The sequence below is a fragment of the Chanos chanos genome, chromosome 8, assembly GCF_902362185.1.
Source record: "Chanos chanos chromosome 8, fChaCha1.1, whole genome shotgun sequence".
In the NCBI taxonomy this organism is placed as follows: Eukaryota; Metazoa; Chordata; class Actinopteri; order Gonorynchiformes; family Chanidae; genus Chanos; species Chanos chanos.
Window position 1 is genome coordinate 18,438,874 of NC_044502.1, and position 26,543 is coordinate 18,465,416.

General features: G+C 39.7%; 3 protein-coding genes and 1 pseudogene across 3 annotated transcripts; 1 reads left to right on the top strand and 3 right to left on the bottom strand.

Annotated features, from left to right (window-relative positions):
• Positions 1–1,248: 1,248 nt before the first annotated feature.
• LOC115818551 (histone H1-like) lies at positions 1,249–1,890 on the bottom strand. The gene has a single exon (XM_030781947.1). It carries the CDS (start codon positions 1,864–1,866, stop codon positions 1,249–1,251), a length of 618 nt encoding a protein of 205 aa, XP_030637807.1. The 5' UTR covers positions 1,867–1,890.
• Positions 1,891–5,046: 3,156 nt separating this feature from the next.
• Positions 5,047–5,421, bottom strand: LOC115818706 (histone H2B 1/2-like). Its single transcript, XM_030782159.1, has one exon. The coding sequence runs from the start codon at positions 5,419–5,421 to the stop codon at positions 5,047–5,049; it is 375 nt and encodes a 124-aa protein (XP_030638019.1).
• Positions 5,422–6,087: 666 nt separating this feature from the next.
• On the bottom strand, positions 6,088–6,399 carry LOC115819828 (histone H4). The gene has a single exon (XM_030783337.1). It carries the CDS (start codon positions 6,397–6,399, stop codon positions 6,088–6,090), a length of 312 nt encoding a protein of 103 aa, XP_030639197.1.
• Positions 6,400–10,601: 4,202 nt separating this feature from the next.
• Positions 10,602–24,622, top strand: LOC115819397 (amine sulfotransferase-like; annotated as a pseudogene).
• The last annotated feature ends 1,921 nt before the right edge of the window (positions 24,623–26,543 follow it).

Consider the following 26,543-nt stretch of genomic DNA (forward strand, 5'->3'; position numbering starts at 1 on the left):
GACAATTTTGAAACTCTCTCTCTCTCTCTGTGGATGCAGCCAAGATACTTATGCATGCCATGATTCTTTCCCACATGTCTTATTGTATTACAGGTTGGGGGCAGGCTGGAGAAAACAGTTATTAAACCACTATTCTAACCCTAACCCTGTATAAACAAACCTTAAAAATTCTGGATAAAAAGCCATTTCAGTATCATCACTGTAGGACATTAGAGAAACATCATCTTCTGAGCTTTGAGAATTTCAGACTCTTCTCAAATTTGTCTCTAGTGTATAAAATTTTAAATGGTTTGGCCCCTGCCTCTCTACATACTTTTGTTCGGAAACCTCCATAAAATCCACGAGATTAGTTTCCACAACAGATTATACTATGCTCTTTTTTCACACTACCTTTGGGCGGTCAGCTTTCTCTGTGAAAGCCACTGCTCAGCAGAACGCCCTACCAGATGACATTAAGTGTTGTAGTTCTATCAATAGCTTTCAAGTCAAATTGAAAAATCTGTTCAAATCTTCTCAACCTTGCAATCACTGACTCTACTTTTTATACATTTTGCTTGACATTGTATTATTTTCAATTTGCCTGGTACTCAACTACCCTTGTTTTAAAATTGTTTAATATACTCATGGTCCTGACAAGGGGTGTGTGTTTTGTTCGTCTAGTTTGCTCAATGTTGTTCTGTTATTGAGTTGAAGTTTTAATTGTGACCTGCCAGGGGACTGCAGATGAAAATTAGCCTTAGGCTAACTCTAGTACAATGTATCAAATGGTAACATTTATGTTTAATATTGTACATGGCCCTTTACAAATAACATAAATACAGAAAAAATAAGTGAGCTCTTAAAACGGACCGTTTAAAGAGGGGAAATGCAGCCTCTTTCATTCCAGTTACTTTGAACTTGATTTGAACTCAAAGAATAGCAAACCCTCTGGACTAACTTGTATTCATTGTCAATCTGTCTGTCTTAACAGACGAGTCATGCATGGGGTACATCCAAGCACCTAAATCATAACCCCACTATGCATTTATATTTACATCTTATTCAGAGGAAAGCACGTAAGAAGACTAGTGTCGTCCCTGGATCTACTGCAATGACCTGTAATGATCTAGAGGCCTTTTTACTATGCTGTGGTGATACTGCAGCATAAACAAGCACACAGGCATGGAATATCCTCCCTCCTAAAAGATCAGTGGGTGGCTCTTAGAAGAGCCGTTGGACTGGACAAGTGTCACGTTATGGTTCGTTTCTTCACTTCTTTTTAGGAGCTGCCTTCTTTGCCTTGGTTGTCTTAGGCTTAGCTGCTTTAGGCTTGGCTGCCTTGGTTTTCTTGGGGCTCTTGGTCGCCTTCTTGGGCGTGGCGGGCTTCTTGGTCTTTTTGGGGCTCTTGGCGGCTTTCTTAGGAGCGGCAGCTGGCGTCTTTGCCTTTTTGGGGGACTTCTTGGCCGCAGCTGGCTTTTTTGCCGCTGCCTTCTTGGGCTTCTTAGCGGCGGCAGGCTTCTTTGCTGCTGGTTTCTTGGCTTTTGGCGCAGCTTTTTTGGTAGGTTTCTTCTTAGTAGCCTCCGCCTTCTTGTTCAGCTTGAAAGACCCGGAGACGCCTGTTCCTTTGGTCTGGACCAGAGTGCCTTTCGTTACCAAGCTCTTGACAGCGAGTTTGACGCGAGAATTGTTCTTCTCCACGTCGTAGCCGCCAGCAGCCAGTGTTTTCTTGAGAGCGGCGAGGGACACCCCGCTCCGCTCCTTAGAGGCGGATACAGCTTTAACAATGAGTTCACCAACGCTAGGTCCCGCTTTTCTGGGCTTGGATGCTGCCCTCTTTTTGGGCACTTTAGCTGGTGCTGCATAGGCGGCTGGAGCCTCTTCTGCCATTTTATCGACGTTGCTTCTCAAACGTTTCTGCCTCTACTAATCAGAGTAAGTTTTGCGCTGTTGAAGGGGCGCAGGGAGCGGAAGACTGGCCTTAAGCCTCACATGAGAACCGTTTAGACTCAACCAAGTGATCTCCGCATCCCGGAGCTTCAGCGAATCTCTCTCACTTGTGTTTTCTCTCTGCACAAATTCCGTAATAAATGGCTCAAGGGACGACGTGGAACAGCGAAAACCACCGAAACCCCTACCAAACACATTCATCTTTATAAAAAACTGGAGCGCTCGGACGAGCCCTCGGCTATTTAAGCGCTTCTCCTTCGTAACCGCGCCGTTGGGCAGTAGAAACGAATGGGCTAAGGTGTATTTGATGAGATACCTGAAGTATAAACGGAGAATCACTTGTCTTCTGCTCCATGCAGAGTCCTTTATGCTTTTAAAGAAAGCTTTGTCAATGCAATAAAATGACTGCAAACGGGCACGAGTGATTCGAGATGTTTGAAAAAGGCTTTGAATGTGTATGCTTGAAGCACACTGCCTTGGCCTACCTTGAAGGCGTTACTACAACACAGGGAACTCACTTTTTCACAATGCAGCTATTAGTAGTTGTAGTAGCAGTAGTAGTGGTAGTGGTACATTTGTTGTTGTTGTTTTTGAAAGAATCTTAAAAGAGTTAGTTTAACATCATATAAAAGTTGAAAATACATATCAGTCCATGCAAAAACAGTCTCATGGGTTGTACCCACTTCATTTCAAACACAACACTTTTCTGTTTTATCTCAACAACAGTGTATTTAAAACATGCACGTATTTGATCAATCCTCATACTGTGTTTTGTGTAAAAAGTCTGTCAGACACAAAGAGTAACACAAGACTTACCCTTTAATGACACAAGCTGATGACATATAGCACGCGTGCCCACACGCACACACACAAAATTGTCTTAATGTGCCGACTGGCAATGTTTGATCCGTCATGTCTAACTTCATTTTCATAAGAACAAAAACGGTACATTTTCTCCACGACTTTCTCACACTGAAGTGCTGTCAGGCAAGAACATGCACACACACACACACACACACACACACACACACACACAAACACATAAGATAAACTTAATTTTAGTTTTTATGAATTTTACTAAAGGAACAGTGAGTGAGATGACTGGAGATCAGTGAATGGGATCTGCCCTGGTCATGTTTTGCATGACTTTTTAACTAATGGCATATAACACACACATTTTCTGAATGACATCAGTGATATCACGTGACTAGAGTATAGTTAATGGCATGTTTGCGTAATAAATATAATTGACTTTCAAGGTTATCTCACACATCGCTTTGACGTGAAAATCATCCGTGAAAATATTTACAGCCATCACAAATGTTCACATATCATCTTATTCTGTGCTAAAACTGCCAGCTGAAAGGTTACATTCTGTTGTACTTTGAATTGCACCTTTTTCCTCATCAAAAGAATGAAATGTGAGAACAAAATTTCAGTGTAATCAACCTCTCAGCAGATCACCCCATCGTGGCTGGAAAGGAAAGGAAAGAGCAGATCTATAACTGTCGAGTGCATCACAGGGCGCTCCAGAACATCCGTTACTGACCAGGGAAGTTTAACACTGTGTCCGAAATCACTTCCTACTCACCACCCCCTACTCACTATACAGTGTTTGTACATAGAACACTCACCAGGGGATACGGGCAGACAGCTGTTGATACATTTCGGAAAGTATTTGGATGTTACGCTGCTACATAATTATGTGCCGGATATTCGTATTGTTTTATCTCTGTCGCATAAACAAACGCCAGAGGATCTGCATCTGATTGGTCTGTAAAAACTTACCCGATTTCACAAGAAAGGCAGCAATGCATGGTGGTCTTAGTCGATCGATGTAGGGTACATTGGTTGTACTCTACTTTTCACGATGCATTGTGGGATACTTTGAGTGAACTATAAAGGGTATTACAATTCTCACTACACATTCGGACACCCCTCCAAAATGGCTGACTCACTATATATTGCCCTTTATAGTGAGTAGTGAGCGGTTTCTGACACAGCGTACGTGTGGCAAAATTGACAACTAACAATGTACTCCATTTTCACTCTGTTACACTTGGCTTTCTATTGTATGGAGGAATACAACCGTCCACCTCATCAGTCATGCACACAGTTTTCACATTTCTCTACTCGGATGACCTGTCATATAATCGATTTTTAAATGCCCATACTGCCCCTTTGAAAGCTGTCTACCTGAGATGCAAACTCACTTAAAAAAGGTTTAAAAGATTTTTAATTCAAGCAACTGTTCTATGTTTTAAGTTGGTTTCCCTACCGACCTTGTTTAAGGTTTGATTTTTTTTTTTTTTTTGGCCTTACCCCAGAGGCCCTAGGGTGATTTAGTCACATTGATCAGTATCATTAATACGTTGTTTGATCTTTGTATCATTCCCCTTGTCTGAAATCCTCAAGCAGGTACACACACTAGGAGCAGTGGGCAACTGCAGTGCAGCGCCCAGGGGCCAGCTCCAGGCGAGCCCAGGACCTTCTTGCTGTGAAGCAATAGTCCTAGCCATTGAGCCACCATGCGCATGTTATACCGAACCTGAAACTTGACAAGACTACCAGCTGGGTCATAACATATTTGACAACGGCAAAAGCCCATAAACCACCAGTTAGGAAAAAGGAACATGTTTGACATCCTGGGGGGTATTTTTTATCCTATGAATGTGAAGATTACAAGTAGAAAGCGGCGATTACAAGTAGAAAGCGGCGATCGCGCGTGTGTGAACATTTCGACCTGCTGGCCACCAACAAGTTGTATTTTTTGGTATTAGGACTTTCGAAACAAATAACAGTAGTTATTGACTTTATTGGTTTTTATTCTTTATTTTGAAACCAAGACCCCCCCCACTCCCCGTCTCAAAACAGAAATCAACGAGGCATTGTATGCACTCTCTCCGTAGTCTCGAGTTCATGGCTGCCATAATTTCTGATGTCACTGTGCTGTCTGGGGCTGTTTCGAAACTTCGAATCTTTTTTCGGCACAATCAGAAAGCCTCAAAAACTTCACAAGACTTCGCTCACCCATCCCTAGCAATATGGTCAGTTCTCTTTCAAACTTCGTGAGTGGCTCTTAAAAGAGCCTTTGGGTTGTTATTTCTTCTTGGTCGAGTTTTACTTGGAACTAGTGTACTTGGTGACAGCCTTGGTGCCCTCGGACACGGCGTGCTTGGCCAACTCACCGGGAAGCAGCAGGCGCACGGCGGTCTGGATCTCCCTGGAGGTGATAGTGGAACGCTTGTTGTAGTGCGCCAGGCGAGATGCCTCTCCGGCGATACGCTCGAAGATATCATTGACAAAGGAATTCATGATTCCCATGGCCTTAGAAGAAATACCGGTGTCGGGGTGGACCTGCTTCAGTACCTTATATACATAGATAGCGTAACTCTCCTTCCTGGTCCTCTTGCGCTTCTTACCTCCTTTACCCGCCGTCTTGGTCACGGCTTTCTTGGAACCTTTCTTAGGCGCTGACTTGGCTGGTTCGGGCATTATAGCTGCAGTTGGAATAGTAATGAAACGTTCCGCGGCAAAAAGACAATTTAGTTGCCCAATTTCATGCAAATAAGAATGGTATCACTTCGCCCCCGATGCTTGCGGTTTTTGTGTTCGATTCGTCGTTTAGTATTCAGCTGTTCATTTATTGGCTGTGGGCGGTGACGAAAGAGTTTTTCAACGCTCCAATCATAAACTCAATCGGACCTGAAGACTTGCACAACACAATCCCATCCTTCCCGCAGGACTCACTTCAGGGCACGCGCACAAATATCAGCAGAATAATTTTATTCCCATTGTAGACATCAAAATTCAAATATGCCCAACTTCCTTTTTGGCTGTGGAAGTTTTGATTCGTTACTATTGTGTTTCTCTGCGCGAAACACAGTGCTTTAGAGTCATGGTGGGACCATTTCCCCACATGCATGTGTAATGCTCTGTGACACACTCATTTTCGTGTACATCTTATGACAGCACACATGGTTGGGCCGAGTATGATCTCGTAATAAGTAGTTCGTCTTGGTAATGATCCCATTTAATATAACTCTAAACTTAATTTTACATGACTTAAACAAATCTCAGGTGAATACTGCCTTTACAAGACATGTGGGTGGCTCCGAAAAGAGCCGTTGGTTATAGTTGGTTTTGACTTGTGTAGAACGTTTAACCGCCGAAGCCGTACAGAGTTCGACCCTGACGTTTCAGAGCGTACACAACATCCATAGCAGTCACGGTCTTTCTCTTGGCGTGCTCGGTGTAGGTGACAGCATCACGGATGACGTTCTCCAGAAATACCTTCAACACACCACGGGTCTCCTCATAGATAAGACCAGAAATACGCTTGACACCTCCACGGCGAGCCAAACGGCGAATAGCAGGTTTAGTGATGCCCTGGATATTGTCCCGCAGCACCTTGCGATGACGCTTGGCCCCTCCTTTTCCCAGACCTTTACCGCCTTTACCTCTTCCAGACATTGTGTTTTCTTGAATTCCGTAAGAATAGGAAAAAATGAACAGACTATCGCTGTGAGTGCTGAGCTATGTATTCTGTGCACGGACCTGTTTGAAACCAACTTGCTTCTCAGCCCCTCCCATAATTTCTTTCTGCTGTTAATAAGAAGTGGTGATGCTGGCGTCACACACCTAACACTCACGCTCCTCTGTTCTCCTTCAATAAACACAGTAACGTGTGTGCTATAAATAAACTGTTCAGGTAGCCATTCCGTTTGAATTTACTCAAATAGATTAGTCTACACATTTTTTTCACACGTGTTGTCGCACGATGTAAATTATTTGGAGGAGATTACTGGTATCATGCGAAATTCAGTGATCTTCGATAATACGACTCAGTACAGACCTATTTTAACATAGTGTTATTATACATGTGAAATGCCATTCTGGTTTGAGATGGCTGCAGCCTGCACTTTCTCCTCTTCCCTCTCTTAGCTCAACCGATTCCCCAGCATTCTAATCATCTGTGCTATTATTATGATGGTCAGTGTTACTTTGGATCCTCTGGAAAGGGAGACTACATTTTTTAGTCAAGTTGGACTGTCATGCTGCTAACCAACACTTCTAACACTGCCAAAATGAATTTGTAGTTTTTGGGATGTAGCTTTGCCCTTTTCTCCTCCATGACTTTTCTTATTCTTATGCCAAGATATAAAAGTGGAAGAAAAATAAGTTCAGATAGGAGCGACCCTCAGATTTAACATTTATTTTGTTGGTGAATGCTTTCACCAACAAGAATCTTTATGCTCCTAACTAGGATAGTATCCAGTTTTCCCCAAAACATCAAGTGTTGGATAGGTCAAGTGTTAAGAGAGCAGGTTTTGGAATGTCAAAGGCCTTGACACTGTCCATGTAACAGAATGGTTACTTGGTTACTTTTGGAGATTTTTAAATCCATCATCTGAACAATTGTCTCCTCTTCCAACATGCATCTTTTCTTTTCCCAACTGGATTTTTTTCATAGATAGCTCCTTTGTTCAAAACTGAACACATTAACTGAATATCCAGCTATAGTTGTGCATATTTGATATTAGACCTCTTCTCTCCATTAAATACTAGAGCACAACCTCAGTGGAAGCCACACCTCCACTCTTTCTCTCTACTGAGTTATTCTGCAGTTTTGTTTCTGCTTTAATAGACCTTTGTCTTGAGACTAATAAAACTGAGTCTATATTATATCGTCTTCTTTTGGCAAACCTTGAAACTTATCTAAGAGGTCAAATGTCATATACATGACACATCAAGAGAGAGTGTAAGAATGAAATGCAAGTTTTATCACAGTCCATTTTGATTAAGACAGACAACACTCTGACAGACACTTCTGAAGTATATAAACAATAAGCTAATTTTCAGGCCAAATTCTATCTTTTATCCACAAACCAAACAGAACATGTAATGCTTTGAATCTGTGGTCTCTTTTAGGGATATGGAGATAAAGTAAGCCATCTTATTGTCCATAAGTGTAGGCCCCAGACAAAGGATGCTGACCAGAATCTAAGAAAACCCCCCCCTTTCTTTCTACCTCAGAATTCCCATCAGAATTCCCACACCACAATTATGAAGAATTGTTTGTTTGTTGATAATTTGGAAAGTCCAAATCTTGATCCAGTGTTGCTCTCCATTCTAAAGATTTTTACTCACTTCCACTGTCATTTTTATTTCACCCCTGCCTTGATCCTAAGACCCATTTCTAAAAACCATCTATATCCCCCCACCCCACTAGATTCAACCTTCAGTCACTGAATGTTTAACAGTCTTATTTACATTTAAGATTTATATACTGATAACACTTTATAAAAAACACATTTTTTGCTCTTTTTTTCCTGCTCTACACTTCCAGCAATGCAGAAGAAACTCATGTTTACTTCTATTGCTGAAAGGCTGATCTCAATGTGACTTTCCCAGTCAATGTCTTTAGGAGTCAAATAAGAGGATGAATTGAGTATTTATGTTACCAAGTGGTTCAGTGAATTCAGTGTTCAGTCATTTCTTCCATCAGTTGACACAAGCATACAAATGGCCTGGCAGTTTTGAAAGAGCTGACACAGGCTGCTGCATTTGATGGTGGGAAAGAATACAATATTGCTTATTTGTTTCAGAAGTGAGAAAATGTTGACTGAATAAGCCAAATAAGCTAAAACTTGAAAGATTATTTATGGCTATTATTGCGATACTATTTAGTTACACAGTCTCACTACACATATGCCGTCTTTGAGTGACAAAGGCAGTGGAGAGAAATATGTAGAGATAAACCATGTCATTTCTTTGTTATTATTTGTCAGCAGAAGTGTCATTATCAGTGTTGGAAGTAACGCATTACAAAGTAACACGTTACTGTAATTCCACTACTTTTGGCTGTAATGAGTAATGTAACTAACTACCTTTTCAGATTAAATAACGCAGTTACAATTACTGAGACTTAAATGCGCTTGTTTCCCATCAGTTTTGTCTGGTGTGAAAATATTAATGGACTACTGTAGACTATAGCAGACAAATGCAGCTTATTCCCCCAAATTCCTGTTTATGATCTACTGTCACCCGACCTTAGGTGGCGTAATGAATGACTGAATCAATCAATCAGCATTAGCCCACACAATAGCCAACGGTTTGGGCAATGTGAGCTCGCTGTCCTGGAAATATGGACATTATTTTTCCCTCCTCAAGAGCAAGGACAAAAATATACTGGTGAGTTGTAGTCTATGTGCAGGTGTGAGAACTTTATCCACATCAAAGAATAGTCATTCTAATCTTCTGGAGAACCTGGCCAAAGCTAATAGCAAAAGACCCCAGTGCTAGTGCCGCTGACCAAGGAGCAGGGGCGTTACTAGCTATTGAAATGATCATCAGAGGCTAAGAAAACCGGAGCTTTTCATCTGGGTGCACGCGTCTCCCAACTTCCAACTGTGCAGCACTTGATTACTTTCCCCTCCTTCGGACACTGCAAGTCAAGACCTGCTCTGTTACACGGTCCGTTTGCTGTTTTGCTATAAACACCTCCTTTTTCAGGGCGAAAATATTGGGGGCTAGGCTTAAAATATTTGGGGCTGTAGCCCCGAATGATTGGACCTAACGACGCCACTGCCAAGGAGCCACTCGATCCAAACAGCCAATGCTTGATTTGCTTGGTATGCGCTTATAAGAGAATTGAAGCAAACATTTAGAAGTAATGCAAAAGTTACTTTTCCTAGTAACTAGTTACTTTTATATGCAGTAATTGGTAAAATAATTTAATTACCTTTGAAAGAGGTAACTAGTCACTGTAACTAATTACTAATTTTCAGTAACTTGCACAACACTGGTCATTTTATACACAGTCCTTTAGCTACAGCATAATAACAAAGAGCTGAATATCATTTGATTGCCTTGAAATTCTGTAATGACTATTCTTTTATTTCTATGAAAGGAAAGAAGACAACAGTGTGTGTAATCTTAAGAGGAGGATCAGGGTCGGGTTCTGGGAGTAGGGTCGCGCTTCAGATGTTGTTTTGATATATATATATATATATATATATATATATATATATAAGATTCATTTTCACTGTGTATTGCCTTTTTTGACATCACTCTTTAAAAACTGAAAAGATTCTAGATATTATATTTTAAATCTCACTAATTTGAGGCGTACTCATCAGTCACATGGGTCATAACCACTAACCCACACCTTCCCAGGAACACCCACTAAGTCTCACTGAAGTTTGACAGTGAGTGGACAAGAGGCAAAGTGTCTAAAATGCCTCAAATCAGGTGTCTTTCTGTCTCACCATCTAGGACCAAATCAGGTGTCTTCCTGTCCCACCATCTAGGACCAAATCAGGTGTCTTTCTGTCTCACCATCTAGGATCAAATCAGGTGTCTTTCTGTCTCACCATCTAGGATCAAATCAGGTGTCTTTCTGTCTCACCATGAAATCCCTCTAGGATTCCACGGATTCCACCCTTCATTTTGGTACAGCTCCAGAGGTACTGTGTGGAGGACTGTATATATATATATATATATATATATATATATATATATATATATATGTGTGTGTGTGTGTGTGTATATATATATATTAATGCAAAGGGATCCTTTTGCCCTGTATTTTTTGTCTCTCAATTGTTAGCTAAAGGAAGATTAAATATTATATGAAGATGAAATATTTCTCAGCCCTGCATTTCTCATACACAATGCCGTCAGTAGAGGGCGACATCCTGAACGAAGGGCGTGTAGATGTAAAGGGAGAGAAATGGCATCACTCTGGAGGGATGGGGCAGGGGTCACCCCTGCGCAGAGCTCTTTTTCAATGACATCTGTGATGCTGATCTCTTAAATAGAAATGAATGAAAGTTTAACCGTCTTTAGTGCTAATTAACCTGCCTTGAATACACATGCAGTTCATGGCCCTTTTTAATGAAGGGGAGCGGTTTAGTTAGGTCACTGTGACCCACATCCTGGCTAAGAAATCACAAACACTCGCTCTGATGGTTAATCATTTATGTAAGAAACTGGTTATATGACTGGCACTATGAGTAAGCATAATGAAGAGGCATAAGAATAGAACCTCTGAAAATGATCTTCACAAAAAAAGGTGATTAATGGTATTAATGGTATAAACACTTAAAAGACTATTAACACTTAACTTTGACATTTGAAACATGACAAAGAGGTCAAACAAATTACTGTTAAAGACAACCCCCCCCCCCAAAAAACCCAAAAAACACCAAATTGTCTTTTTTGGAAGCAGGTCCTATTAAGTGTATAAAAGTATCATTTGTTATTAACCTCAGCCTCCCATGCTAAACACATGTAGCTCCCTTTACCCCAGATCTAAGTTAAGGCAAAGGCCTGAGTTCTTTTCTAACGGTGGACCTCTCCTAATTCTTATCGTCAGTAAGTTTAGTGATTAACTGAATTAAATAAATTACACTAAGGCTTACAGAATGTGTGTGTTATTCACTAAACCAGCACTAAAGATTCCCTTATCTAGACATATTAAAAGAAGTAATTTATGAATATAATTGGTTGTTTGTTTATTGTGTTTGAAATAGTAAGGGAAGATAAATATTGGAGTAAAAGGAGGAAATAAATAAACAAAAATAACAAGCCCAAATAAATTTTTTTAGGAATGGTGGAAGTCAATACTGTACAATTTGATAAAGTGTTCAGCAACAGGTATCCCCTGCTGTGTAAGGCTGATGCTAAACAAAGTAAGCACGTCAATCACTAAAAACCATAACAGTATGAGACCAGGATACATCAATAACTAAACGTCTGGTTAAAACAATTTAAATAAATTAATTTAGCAAAACTCGATGTCAATTTAAATAAAACTATACCGATACAACACTATATGACATCAATATTCAGTCAAGTATACTGCTTATTTAAAGCAAACACGAATTAAATGAAAACCCAGACGAATGTGGCCCCCACACACACACTCACACTCGCACACAAGAGCCGCAGACAGATTCTTGGCTGTCACACAATTTCCTCGAAACTTTACCGCTCTCATATCAGTAGCCCTAGCTCATAGCTTATGTCGTTTCCTCTTAGATATAGGCCTGCTTTCTTTTCTGAAGGTCCAAAGTCCACAGATCTCAAGGTAGCCTACTACTCTGTAGCCGACCACGCTCATTCCGATCTCTCACGCGTTTTTAAACAAAAAAAACATATCATGCAGAAACTTACGGACTACTTATGTACTTGCATGGGATACGTTTTCGAAAATGGAGTAACTACTTCAGAATATATAGACTCTCTTCAAAACTTTGAAATTCTTGACACGGACATTTTTTAGTTACATACCCAAAATCAGGCAAGACATTTGCCTCGGTTCAGCTAATAAATTAGTCATTTATTTATCAGAATTCCGTTTCGCGCCGCACTGCTAACTCTTCATAAAATTTCTTCTACCCACATCCTGTTTCGTTTTGTCAATACAGGTACAATATAGAAGCGACAAATCATAACATTAATCTGTGAATCAGACTGTGAAAAAGGAATGTATCCTAACAACCTGGAGAGGATGCCCTGGCTGGAATACACCGAAGGTCAAACAGATTACTCACTGCGACCTTGCCCTCGCCTCTTCGCCTCTCACCTCACTCCTGCGCTTATGCCCCCTGGACTTAAGGACAAGAAAGCTAAAGTAGGCCGGTATACGACAGACGCTCAGATGTTTTCATGAAAATTAATGAGATGAGACGTTATAAGAGAACGTACTCTATTTTGTGACATTTTTGCATTGTTAGACATTACTTACTTTTACCCAAAATGTAAATGTGTGCAAATCGACAACAGTAAGATACATTTAGAGTATTTAAAAGTGCACGTCCTTTAGCAGTTATGACGTGTGAGGTAAATTGTACGATGTACAAGTAACACGAGGTACTACGACTTCATGTGTTTCCCTGCTGGAATATAGTCTAATTTACTTTAACATTAAGTACCCTGAGGTGCTATGCCTATTTCATCTCACCTTTATCACACAGTAAACATTGTAATGCTGTTGATGTAGATATGACTCAGCTCTCTCTCTCTCTCTCTTATCAGATAGTGTATGTGATGAGGAACCCAAAGGATAATGTGGTATCTTATTTTCACTTCTGTCACATCTGGTCCAAACAAGAGACCCCCAAGAGCTTCGAGGCTCTTCTGCAGCAGTACATACCTGGACATTAGTTTCACACAAATTCAAAGAAAACATGCCATAAAGTTACACAGAGACAAGTGAACCACATGCTATAGCTAATGATGTGTAATGTTTTGTTTTGTTTTGTTTTCCTAGAATGTCTAAAGGCTTACTCATAATTTGGATTCCTGTCAATTTAATTACGTTAATGTTTCTCTTGTTTTCTGAGTAGCTAAAATAGACCTTGAACATTGAAATTACCTGGCTCTGAGACCGACCTTATTAGGATTGTTCAGAGTAAATGAAAACAGATTGATGTATAATGCTTCCAGCAATTATTTACCCAGTCAGCATAACAGTGCTAATGGCTCCATTGCATTTCCCTTTGAGGCACACGGACACTCACATGTATGTGTGTGTGTGTGTGTGTGTGTGTGTGTTTGTTAGTTGGAGCTGCATCGTGCTTCGATCAGATCCGAGAGTGGTACGCAAAGACAGATCAGTACAATATCCTGTTTCTGGCCTATGAAGACATGGTTCTGGTAAAGTACCAAATGTGAATGAAAAGCACGATAGTCTGTGCATCACATGAATGAATATGTCTGATTTCACCTGCTAGAGAGGCCAGGCCACAGAATCCATGAGGAATGGTGCATGCTTGTCTATTTACCGTAAAACATGCCGAGGCGTTTATTTGCTTTAATTACTTAACTATACCTGCGTTGATTGGAGACTTGGTGATAATAAGAGATCTGCGTTTATTTCACCTAAGGCCCTCAGATTTCTGCAAGTTATTAGCTGAACTGACCAGGAAAATTCACCATGTGTTTTTCCCCAAGTAGCCAACTTAACATTATACAGCGCTCTTTGGTAGCAGTTCAAATAGGAATTACTAATAAAGTAAGTTAAACATTGTCACTGTAGCCTATGATGGGAGAGCACAGTCTGTAAGAATAACAGTATTACTGTGAATTTAGACGACCATGATCCACTTGTTTTATTAATTTATTTTCCAAGCCGCTTATCCTAATTAGGGTAATGGGGGATGCTGGTGCCTATCCCAGCGCTCATTAGGCACGGCAAAAACACCCTAGACAGGTCGTGCACTGGAAAGGTGGGGAGACATCCTGGACAGGTCACCAGTCCATGACAAGGCAGACACACACAAACCTGGCCAGGAATCAAACCCAGGACCTTCTTGCCATGAGGTGCAGGCGCTACCCACTGCGCTATCCAGTGTCCAACATGCAGAATATAATTACTTTCGTAAATGATTCAATAAATTTTACCAAAAATGATCTGGTCTGCATTTTACAAATTGCCCCCCCCCCCCCCCTTTCAAAAACATTCACAATTATTGGCACACCTGTTGTTAGTATTTGGTGCTGCCTCATCAGTCAAAGATAATGACACATGGTCTTTTCCCCAGAGGTTTGGAGTAAAGGGCCAGAGAACCCGACAGAGAGATCTTGGATCATTCGTACATCCAAAACTCTTCCAGGTTTTAGCTGTTCTTAAGTCTGTGACTTGGAGTCCATGCCCTCCACAAATTACAGAGCAGGTTTAAAACTGGGTTTACATGACTGACGTGGCCATTGCTAAACACTGACTGATTTGACTTTCTGTCAACATTTCTTTGTTGATTTTGACAAAGGGGACACAGGGACAGTTTTTTGGGGGGTGAAAATGTCTTAGGAGTTCATAATTCCGTTGAACAAAGATCACAAAGAATTGGGTAATAAAACTGCCCAGTAACATTGAAGATCCTCCACCATATTTCCTAGCAGTTATGAGCTTCTTCTGTTTGCATGCATCCATCTCTTAATGGCAGATGTACTGGCCGTTTGCACAGCAAAACATGACAGTATCCAAAGCCAACTTTACAAACATCTGCCTCTAATAACAGTGCCAGTGTTACCTGGCACACAAATACGACATTAAAACAGAGCTCGTTATCTGTGTTATTCATTTCATAAAACCTTTTTGTTCATATGTGTGAAAAGTGTCCACTGTTCTGGACTTAACTGTAAACACTACTTGACTCCAATATGGATTAATGCATTTTCTCCTCCAGGGCTATTTTACTGATGTACCGTAAAACTTCCAATAATAGCCGAGTCTCCAGTAAACAGAGGCTTCTTATAATCGCCGGTATGCGCAACCCTTTAAGTAAAATGAACGCCTACCTCGAATAAACACTGGGGATTAATTATTAATTGTTATCTTAACTCATGAAAATCTCAAGTTTAGTCAAGACAAGGCAATGTTTGTGTAGCACTGCTTTTGGCTGTGCTGTTTAAATATGTTGAAGATGCTTTACTGCAGCCTATTCTGCCTATCGAAGTTTCATCAGAGAATAAAGTAGGCTAATTTTAACATTACGCCTTAGCATTGACAGCTAATATTAAATGGAATTTGGTTTTTGTAAAGTAAATCATTTTGCAAGCATAATTTAAGCGAGTGTGTTTCCAATGTCTTTTGTTGGGGATGCATTCAATTTGCCTTATGCTTGTTCATCTGTTCACAAATTAGATTAAACATAAATGAACAAACCCCGTGTCTGTGTAGGTTTTCACCGGGAGCTCCTGTGTCCTCCCACAGTCCAAAGACATGTAAGTCAGGCGAATTTAAAATTGCCCCTAGGTGTAAATGTGTTTGTCTGTGTGTCTACCCTGTGATGGACTAGCGACCTGTCCAGGGTGCTTCCTCGCCTTTTGCCCAATGAGCACTGGGACAGGCTCCAGCACCCCCCGAAACCCTAATTAGGATAAGTGGCTTAAAAAATGAATGAATGAATGAATGAATGAATGTTGGACACTGACTGCCTCAGGGCTAATAATGATTATTTTGCACAGCTTCAGTGGTTCATTTTTTATTAAAGTTGAGAGTAACTTTGGAGTTTTCTGTACTGTCCCTTGTTCATCCCTTTTACATTTGTCTCCATTATATTGCTGACATCACTGTAATGAAAGCACAGGCTTGATTTTTCGTTATATGTCATTTCCAATATAACTGCTGATATAGACATATTTATAATCTGGGGATATAACTCCTTCCAAAGGCATTTTATGCAGTATTGACCCAGGAGGTGTATATTTATGTAAGATATGTGAGGTTTATATTTTATCAGTCTTTGTCTCTCCATATTTCTCTCCATATTTACTTTTATTGAACATGGTTTGTGAATCAAAGTGTAGAATAATTTGTGTGTATATATATACATACATTCATATATATATATGTGTGTGTGTGTGTGTGTATGTGTAGTTATTTATTTATTTTAAAGCCTGCCGTTGACACAGCAAAATTGACTATCTCTGGATACTTTGCAAAGATACTTGTTATGTCTGGTCCTGATTGGTGGTATGATGTTCATGGATTTGTTATATGTTCACCTGATTGGTGGTTTGCTGTTATGGATTTGTTATATGGTCACCTGATTGGTGGTTTGCTGTTATGGATTTGTTATATGGTCACCTGATTGGTGGTTTGATGCTATGGATCTCTCAGGATCTGAAGACAGCTGTGGAGAAAATCTGCCGATTTCTGGAGCGAGATCTGAGCGATGAGCAGATTGCTCGTGTGGTGGAGAAAGCCACATTTAAGAACATGAAGCAGGATCCCAAAGCTAATTATGAATTTATCCCTGAGGATCTGCTGCAGAAACCCCAGTTCATGAGGAAAGGTCAGTTTACCGCTCACTGATACATTAGAGTCATGCCATGTTTCTACGGCGCCCGCTTGCTTTGTTTATTGCCTCTGACCCAGCGTTGCCTCGATATGTAATAACTTTTGTTAAAGCAGGTTTTTTTATGGCAGTGCTGAAAACTAAAAAGCCTCTGACACTTCACGTCAGTTGCGTTGAGGTTAATGACGGCCTGCGTTGGGGGACCATTTTTACATGGTCACTTTTAAGGGGTATCCGATGAAGAATCTGAATTGTACATACCAGTGTTAATTCCGTTAATGAAAACTGTTCGTCAACAGACTTTTTCCACGAAGAAAACGAGATGACAACTAAATAAAAATGCACCTTTGAAAATAAAAATTGCGACGAAATATATTACCATTTTCGTTGATGATTAATGACAAGACCATAATGTTAGAGACAGACAAATGGACAAGCAATGTAGTTTCCATAGGCCTATATTTCCTTGTCCAGTTACGTGCATGCACTCAAATGCTTATGATGGGTTGACACATACTGGTAGTGCTGCCCCGTCAATATTCCCCCTCCTCTGGAAATCAAACGTTAAACATTTTAACTAATATTAATTTGGTAACTCAGATCATTGCTACTCTCAGAGGAAGAAAAAGAACGGATTTATGGACACATTTTAGCTATAATACCACTGAAAATAAAATGCTCTACAAACAATATGGGTGCCAAATCGGTGGGAAAAATACCACAAACCTCATTTGACTAAAATTTGATAAAAACCCGTATAGTTTTCATTGACTAAAACTAATAATGATCAAATGACTAAAAGATGACAAAAACAAATATTGGTTTTATTCAAAAGACTAAATCTAAGACTAAATCAAAATCACCTGACAAAATTAACACTGGTACACATTCTGTTTAAAGCATGTATTGATAGATGTGGCCAGATCACACGATCACTTATATGTAATGGCCATAGAATATAAGGTAAATGTTTTATCAATTACAAAATAAAAGTTTTTTGTCCAGAGACAGAGATGAATGTTGTTTATCAAGTGTCTGTAAGACCATGTGTTCAGTACAGTTTATAATCTGGCGTGTTCTACACCCTGGCATGTTTTTTAGGCATTTCATCTGACTATAAGAATAATTTCTTTGACCTCTTTGGCACTGGTCAAATTGCATACCTCAGTCTAGGTGTTTTCAAGTCTACAGTGCTTTCTGCCTTAAACCATGTGTTTTAGCGGAGCATTCATATACCAGATCTAGTTAATCAACTAGTCAAACCCTTGGTAAACTTCTGGTATACAAATAGTGGGTGAAACTCAATCTGGTATACCATTACTGGACTAAACGCAATCTGATATACCAGTGCTGAGGTAAACTTAATCTGGCATGCCACTTCTGGTCTAAACTTAATCTGGTATGCCATTACTGGTCTAAGATTAAAATGGTATACCAGCGCTGGACTAAAACAGAAATGTTGTAATTGACAGATAGATGAATGGACAGTAAAACACGTCCTGTTGTTGAAAGACATATCTAGGTCATGACATGGATTAAAATACAGAGCATGAGTGAATTATACATTTTTATGTATGTTTTTTAAGTGTTTATGCCACTAATACCATTAATCACCTTTTTTAATGTAGAGATAAATTTTCAGAGGTTCTATTCTTATGCCTTTTCATTACGCTTACTCATAGTGCTAGTCATATAACCAGTTTCTTACATAAATGATTAATCATCAAAGCGAGTGTTTGTGATTTCTTAGCCAGGATGTGGGTCACAGTGACCTAATTAAACAGCTCACCTTCATTAAAAAGGGCCATGAACTGCATCTGTACTCATGGCAGGTTAATTAGCACTAAAGACGGTTAAACTTTCTTTCATTTTTATTTAAGAGATCAGCATCACAGATGTCTTTGAAAAAGAGGTCACGCTCCGCCCAGGGGCATGGGTGACCCCTGCCCCATCCCTCCAGAGTGATGCCTTTCCTCTCCTTTCTACATGCCTGTGGTTCAGCAGTGGTGGCATCTCTAGTGGTGGTATTATGTGTGACGGGGGAAGATTGAAGTGGTGTTTGTCTGGGGCTCTGGTCCATCCTTTCTATCACACATATGTGAAGTGTACACATAGTCAGAGTGTAGTTTCCACATATGCTGTTGCCATGTAATAATCAAGTACTAATGACATGGCTCCACATGGTCAGGGAATGGGATGGCTCAACAGTGATCACCAACACCCCTGACTAAAGTTTGCCTGGACTCAGAGAAATGCTCTCAGCGGAGCTGTAAGCACAGAGAGAGAGAGGAAGAGAGAGATGGAGAAGGAAGCACAGAAGAGATGTTAGTTAAAAAGAGAAAGAAAAAAAGACAAAAATGCATAAGGAAATTATTTGTCTCCGAGCTGTGTTGATTTTCATCTCCAGCAGTAAGGACAGATTTAACTAAGCGGGGCAGTCATGAATTAAATTTGCCTTTTGGTTTCATTATCACTGGAGCAGAGAACTTTCATTCTGTGTCACTTTCAAATGGAGGGTTGAGGTCTAGTTGAATCACTGTGTTGTAATAACAGTAAATTAAACTGTTTAGTGGATCAGTTTCTGTGATAAGAACTACAATAAAGGAAACTGTGTGGTATGGCAGGAAATACTGGTAAAAATGTCAGAGTTCACAGGACTGGAAAGGTTGACTAATGTAATGCCAGGGATACAAAGAGACCATCAAGAGTTTGGATTCATTCTAATCAAAAACAGTTCAGGATCTAATAATATGATGTTTTAGCATGGGAGGCTGAAATGACTCACAAGCTGAGGTTGATAACAAATGATACTTTCATACACTTAATAGGACCTGCTTCCAAAAAAGGACAATTTGGTGTATTTTTTTTTAAATCTGTCTGTAACAGTAATTTGTTTGACCTTTTCGTCATGTTTCAAATGTCAAAGTTAAGTGTTTTTTTTAAGTGTTTATACCATTAATATCATTAATCACCTTTTTTTTTGTGAAGATCATTTTCAGAGGTTCTATTCTTATGCATTTTCATTACACTTACTCATAGTGCCAGTCATATAACCAGTTTCTTACATAAATGATTAATCATCAAAGTGAGTGTTTGTGATTTCTTAGCCAGGATGTGGGTCACAGTGACCTAACTAAACAGCTCAACTTCATTAAAAAGGGCCATGTACTGCATCTGTACTCAAGGCAGGTTAATTAGCACTAAAGACGGTTAAACTTTCATTCATTTCTATTTAAGAGATCAGCATCACAGATGTCCTTGAAAAAGAGGTAACACTCTGCGCGGGGCATGGGCAACCCCTGCCCCATCCCTCCAGAGCGATGCCTTTTCTCTCCCTTTACATCTACATGCGGCCTGGCAAGACCGCCATGGTAACTCATATGCAGGGCTGAGAAATATTTAATCTTCAAATAATATTTCATATTCATTTAGCTAACAATTGAGAGACAAAAAATACAGGGCAAAAATATCCTTTTGCATTAAAGGATTATTGCATTAAGAAAAGAGAATGAGACTGTCAGACTGGAGTTTTTCCAGTGTCTCCCCACTTCTCACTGGACCTACTGCTTTCACTTCTGTTTTCCACAAAAATTCCAAGAGGAAAATATATACAGTGGAAACTGCTTATAGTGATCACGGTTATAGTTATCAACCGCTTATATGGATCAAAAAGCTTGGGACAGAATCATTCCTATACAAGTACAGCACTGTATAATTTGCTTAAAGTAATCAAGTAGTCTGCTTACAGTGTTCATTTTGGGTCTTTTTATACATGAAAACATATGGATAAAAATTAATACTAGTAAAAAGTAATCCTTTTTTGTAAACTTTACTTTGAGAGGCCTACTTTGTTTTGCAGTTACCCATCTGCTTTCGATTGGCCACTTGAGGCTAATGCTGCATGCACAGAAATCATGACAGGAAAAAGAAAGTAATTTCTCAGTGACAAACTTAGACTCCTTGAAGCTTGTGGCAAGCTGCCAAAACGAGCCAACAAGATGCAGCAGCGAAACTTGGTATTCCTCAGAATATTTTACGGATAAGTTTGATTTCAAACTCTGCTACCAGTTTGGCATCGATAGCCTACAGTTTTCAATTCTGTTAAAAATTGAGAAATGCACTGAAACCCTGGCCAAGCTGTGGCTTAGCCTGTATTTGCACTACTGACGTTACTGTATTTTGTAAACCCCACAATACTTTTAGATTTTATAATAATAATTAATTATAATTTGAACGACAATAAGCTGGGTCTTATAAACTGTACTGTATTATAGCTGTGTACACAGCTTAGTAATTTAATTTGTACAGTACTGTAATTTGAGAAGCTTTTGAAACAGCTGCAGGCCTACTGTATTTTGAAAGAGTCCATAAAATTCCGTAAATCGCGACACTGTCTGTTTCATTACTTTATATTCTTGTACTACAAATACAAATGTCATGATGGTAATCTGCATGAGAAATAAAGAATAAGAAAAGATTCAGTTATATGATCATCCGCTTATAGTGTTCAATTTCACCCGGACAGACACTATAATCACTATAAGCGGTTTCCATTGTTACATATTCACAAATGATTCCACACCACACAATGCATTAGACAGCCACCTTTGCCTTTTCTTTGGTAGGTCAACTCACGGTCCACTTTGTTACTGGGCTAGAGAATAGCTACACACAGTTCACTACGACGCATAAATCATTTCTGATACCATCTGTTCTGCCCCATAGTTAAAACTAGGGGTGACCCTGAATAGTCGACTATTCGACGATTCGATCTAAGGAGCCTGATTCGGCTGCTAATCTCATAGTCAAATCGTCGCAAAATGTGGTCATGACACAAGGATCATTCCATTCCGGCTGTGTGGGGGTGCTGAATGTAAAGGTGACTCTGGACTGTGATGTGCTCCGGGACGAAACGCCGATGTTGTCGTCTCTGGCTCCCTCTCTTTCTCACATTTGTTTTTCTTCTGACTTGCAAGGGAGCAGGGTACATTTGAACATAAAAGCACTATTTGAACATAAAATTGGAAGTCAGATACAGGCTCTGAACAGCACAGAATTCCATTATATGCCTAAGAAATCTCCTCTGATTTAATTAAAAATAAATAAATAAACAGAAATGAACAATAAGGACCCGAAACTGCAGTCCTGATAACTTATTAAAATATCTTAGGAATATTAACAAGGGTGAGCCAGGGCAACAAACGACAAATGTGGAAGTCATACAACCAACTCCTGGACATGGCAGCAAGTTCACATATTTGGCTCCCTGCAGTTATTTATTTGTTATTTATTAGGTTTATCCCATTCTGTTTAATCCAAAATGTTGCTGTACATTTTATTCTTTGTCTTGACGTTGTTCTGCACTTCAAGGCATTAAAATGCTCATTTTTTGTTAATGTTAACTGAATCGTTTAACGAATAATCTTTATTTCATACTGGTATTTATAACCTGTAGGGATTCAACTTAACTTAAAAAAATTAAAATCCAAGGCTTGTCTTAGCCCGTGTGTTATTTAATCCTATATTTTGTTATGGTCATTTTAATATGCCACTTTGTTTGATGTTTGATATACCGACACTTGCCAGTGCCCTCGTTTCAGTTTTTGTTGTTTCATTATCAAGCTGCCTCTGTGAGTGGAAGAAAAACGTTTTGTACCTACCTACTCTGGTTTCTTTTTTACTGTAAGCTATGGGCCTTTTATATTACTCAGTACTCAGGTTGTCATTTAACGAACCGAAAGCATAATGCTAACGCGTCTGCCATTGAAAATCTGTGTAAGTTAGCATGGTTTGCCATGCGTATCTTATTTATTGCATATAGATATCTTTTTTATTTTAGGCAGTTTGTGTTAAGCTGTTAGCTAAATAACTTATCAGTAAACTGTCTAATGTACACTGTGGTGTGCTGTAGTCACAGCAGTATTGTGTAACAGAAAGTAAGCAAAGACATTGTGATATAACGCATCATTATTGCTGAAGCTCGGTCAGTAATACCTTTTGTGTTTCTATTCCTTTTCTTAGTTTTACTCCATCCCAATACATTTGAATAGTGTATTGTTCGATGACGTCATGCAAATGTTGCTATTTAAACAATGGAACTTGGGCGCTACATCTCCCATGTCGTTCACTGAAAGGAGTTTGGCTGGCTGTCAAACTGCATACAGACACACAAACGCAGGGAGGACAGTATACCATCCATTTCTGACATTTTTGCACCGTAAACAAAGAAACCAAGTTCTGCAGCACAGTGTGTTGTAGATGTGTGGTAACCAGTATTGGACGTAACGCGTTACTGTAATTCCACTACTTTTGGCGGTAATATATATATATATATATATAAAATAACTTTTCAGATTAAATAACGCAGTTGCAATTACTGAAATTTAAATGGGCTCGTTACTCGTTGCTTTTGTCTTGCGTGAAAATATTAATGGACAACTGCAGACTATAGCAGACAAATGCAACTTATTCCCCCAATTTCCTGTTCGTGATCCGACCTTAGGTGTCGTGAGGTATGAATCAATCAGTCAGCATTAGCCCACACAATAGCCAACAGTTTGGGCAATGTGAGCTTGCTGTCCTGGAAATATGAACATTATTTTTCCCTCCTTGAGATCAAAGACAAAATGGTGAGGTGTAGTCTATGTGCAGGTGTGAGAACTTTATCCACATCAAAGAATAGTCATTCTAATCTTCTGAAGCACCTGCCAAACAACACACTCTACAAAGCTAATCGCGCAAGACCCCGGTGCTAGCGCCGCTGACAAAGCAGCCACTCCATCCAAATAGCCAAGACTGGATTTGCTTTGGATTAAAAGGAGAACTGATGCAAACATTTAGAAGTAACGCAAAAGTTACTTTCCCTAGTAACTAATTACTTTTATATGCAGTAACTGGTAAAGTAATTTCAATTACTTTTGAAAGAAGTAACTAGTAACTGTAACTAATCACTAATTTTCAGTAACTTGCACAACACTGGAAGTAACTGATAAACGAGACTATTAGCGCGACGGAACGTGAGGGTGCAGTACGCAAAATGACCAACAGGGGTCAGCAAATACTCAGCTGTACATAACAAGGCACTTCGCCTTTGCAGGTTGGCCGGCTGTGGCTCTCTCCTCCGTTAAATCAAAGAAATGCCAGTCAAACAATATCTTAGTATTACTTTACACTCAATGTATGACTCAGACATTTAGTCACTATTATATAATCATAATAATTTAGAGTTCTTAGGAAGAGCAAACTGTTAAACATTTTGCCACTAGTCTGTAAAAATACAATGCAACTGAGAAGGACATGGTAAAACACCCGCACTAGATTTTAAGACATTTTAGGATGCAGCTGATCTAAGTTGCATAGTTGCCAAGTTGTTTTCCTCCTGAGCCAGATCACACACACACACACACACACACACACACACACACACCACCTGACAGGTGACACAAGTAAAAAAAAAAAAAAAAAAAGACAACAAAACAAAAAGTAATTTACCACAAGCTGTAATACCCTGGTACTGACTGAACCTTAGCTTTATATCCATCTGTCTGGGATCAGTCTGATGGAGTGGGCCTGAGCTGCAGACACATTACTGTGAATCTTTGACTGGCGAGAACAAGGACACAGGCAAATCAGACATGTTTACAAAAGGAAAATCAACAAAACAAACACCATTTGTATGTAAATGTTCACTCCTGCGGTGTCATAAGACAGTGGTTTTCAACCTTTTTCGACATGCCCCCCCCCCCCCCCCCCTTTGTCTAGGGTTGAACTCGCGCCCCCCGCCTCCTTCTTTTTCACTGTACTTGCCAGTTTGTGCCTAAAAATCTCCTAATCTTGTGCCCCCCTTGACAGATGCTCACGCCCCCCGGGTGGGCCCCATGGGTTGAAAACCCTGTCATAAGAGACAGCAATTCAGTTATTCACAATAAAAGAAGCATCATTTTAAACCAACATCACATTAAATGTTGACAACGTGAATTCAGCGTGAGAACTAACACATGTCTGATTGGATTGTTTTCTTGAAAGATGTTTTCTATTTCTCTCTCTCTCTCTCTCTCTCTCTGCTGTCTACCTGTGTATGTACCTTGAGGATGGCTGTCTTAGCTGTAATGCTAAGAGAGGTTGATTTTTTTTCTGCAATCAGAGACCTTGTCAGAGTAGGATACTTTTGAGTCATTGATTGTGGCATGCACTGAAGATAGAACTAAATAGCTCTGAGACTAAAGAACAAACAAAGTGTGGATCAAAAAGTCCAAAAACTGGGTTCTTGTCAAGACATTTCTCTGAAAGATAAGGAGAAGAATAGATTTGTTTTGGTTTTTTTATGACCGGAGATTTCCCATCTCACCTCTCTCAAACATCCTCGGAAGCATGTTCTGCCTTTTCTCACACGATGACACTAAACATGAACAGGTTTTAAGGAGGTGAGTGTAGAAATATGCTAGGTTTAAGGAGATTTGTGTTACCACAGAGCTTAGTGAATTGAGCTTAGTGAATTCTTTCTTCTCCCTTGACAGTCTTTAAGGGTTAGGTTCCTCTAGTTTTTATATTTCATTCAAGGCTATATTAAAAAAAATCTATTGTACCCAAATGATTAGTATGGAAGACAGGTGACTTAATAAACCTGTGAAGAATGCCTGTGTGTGTGTGTGTGTGTGTGTGTATGTGTGTGTGTGTGTGTGTGTGTGTGTGTTTGTAAGGGACAGCAGCATCTCCCCATATAGCAGTTGGTCCCCCTCTTAGGCTGTCTTTTCTGTGTTGGCTGTTTCCGCCTGCTGAAAGCCCCTGTCTTCATTCTCACAGCAGTACGCACACCAGCCTCCTACTCCAACCTGGGTGGAGTTCTTATCAGTGTCCAAAAATGACATAAACCTTTGTAACTAACATAACTTATAAACCTTCAGAACAAAAAATTTCGTATAAACCTTCATAACTAACATAACTCATAAACCTTCGTAACTAACATGTCTCATAAACCTGCAGAGAAAACATAACTCATAAACCTTTGTAACTAACATGTCTCATAAACCTCCATAACAAATATAACTCCTGCAGGCACCACAGCAGGCATCACAGACAAATCAATGACCACAGTAAAAATAGTTCTCACTTTCATTTTCATCCTGGTGTGTGGGTGACATCCAGGCTCCAGGCTCCAGGCATCACAATAGTGTGGGCTCACTTGTGTGTGTGTGTGTGTGTGTGTGTGTGTGCATGTGCGTATGTATTCTCTGAAAATACAATGGGGTTTTTTGTTTGTTTGTTTGACCCTGTTACTCAGTAACCCATAATTAACTGGTATCTTTGATCACTGAAGATTAATAGAATATACTTACATATGTACTGATACATGCCCTGGCTCTGATGGAATCTAAATGATTACTCCGGAGTCCTCAGTATTGAGGGAATATATGGCACTCCCCACACACATATGAAATTTTAAACTAATAGGAGGCTCCATAGAGTGTCATGTGAGTCAGAGTGTCTGTGATGAACATAACCAAAAGTTGCCATTTCTCCATAACTACAAAATGTTTGGTAATACTTCAGCTACTTCCAGTACATTTTCTTTATGCACAACTTTTTCAATCTTATGTCACTTCACATAGAAAAGACAGATAAACACACACGAAGAGTGCAGGACAACAGTGTAATATAAATAAAACAATACAAAACAATAACAAAAACCCAACAAAAACAAAAAGGGGGTAACACAACATTGGATGAAGTTTTCAGCTTGGGTCTGAATGATGCATCTGTGCTGAAGTTATGATGGAAGCTTCTAGAGTTTGGGGTCACGACTCTTTC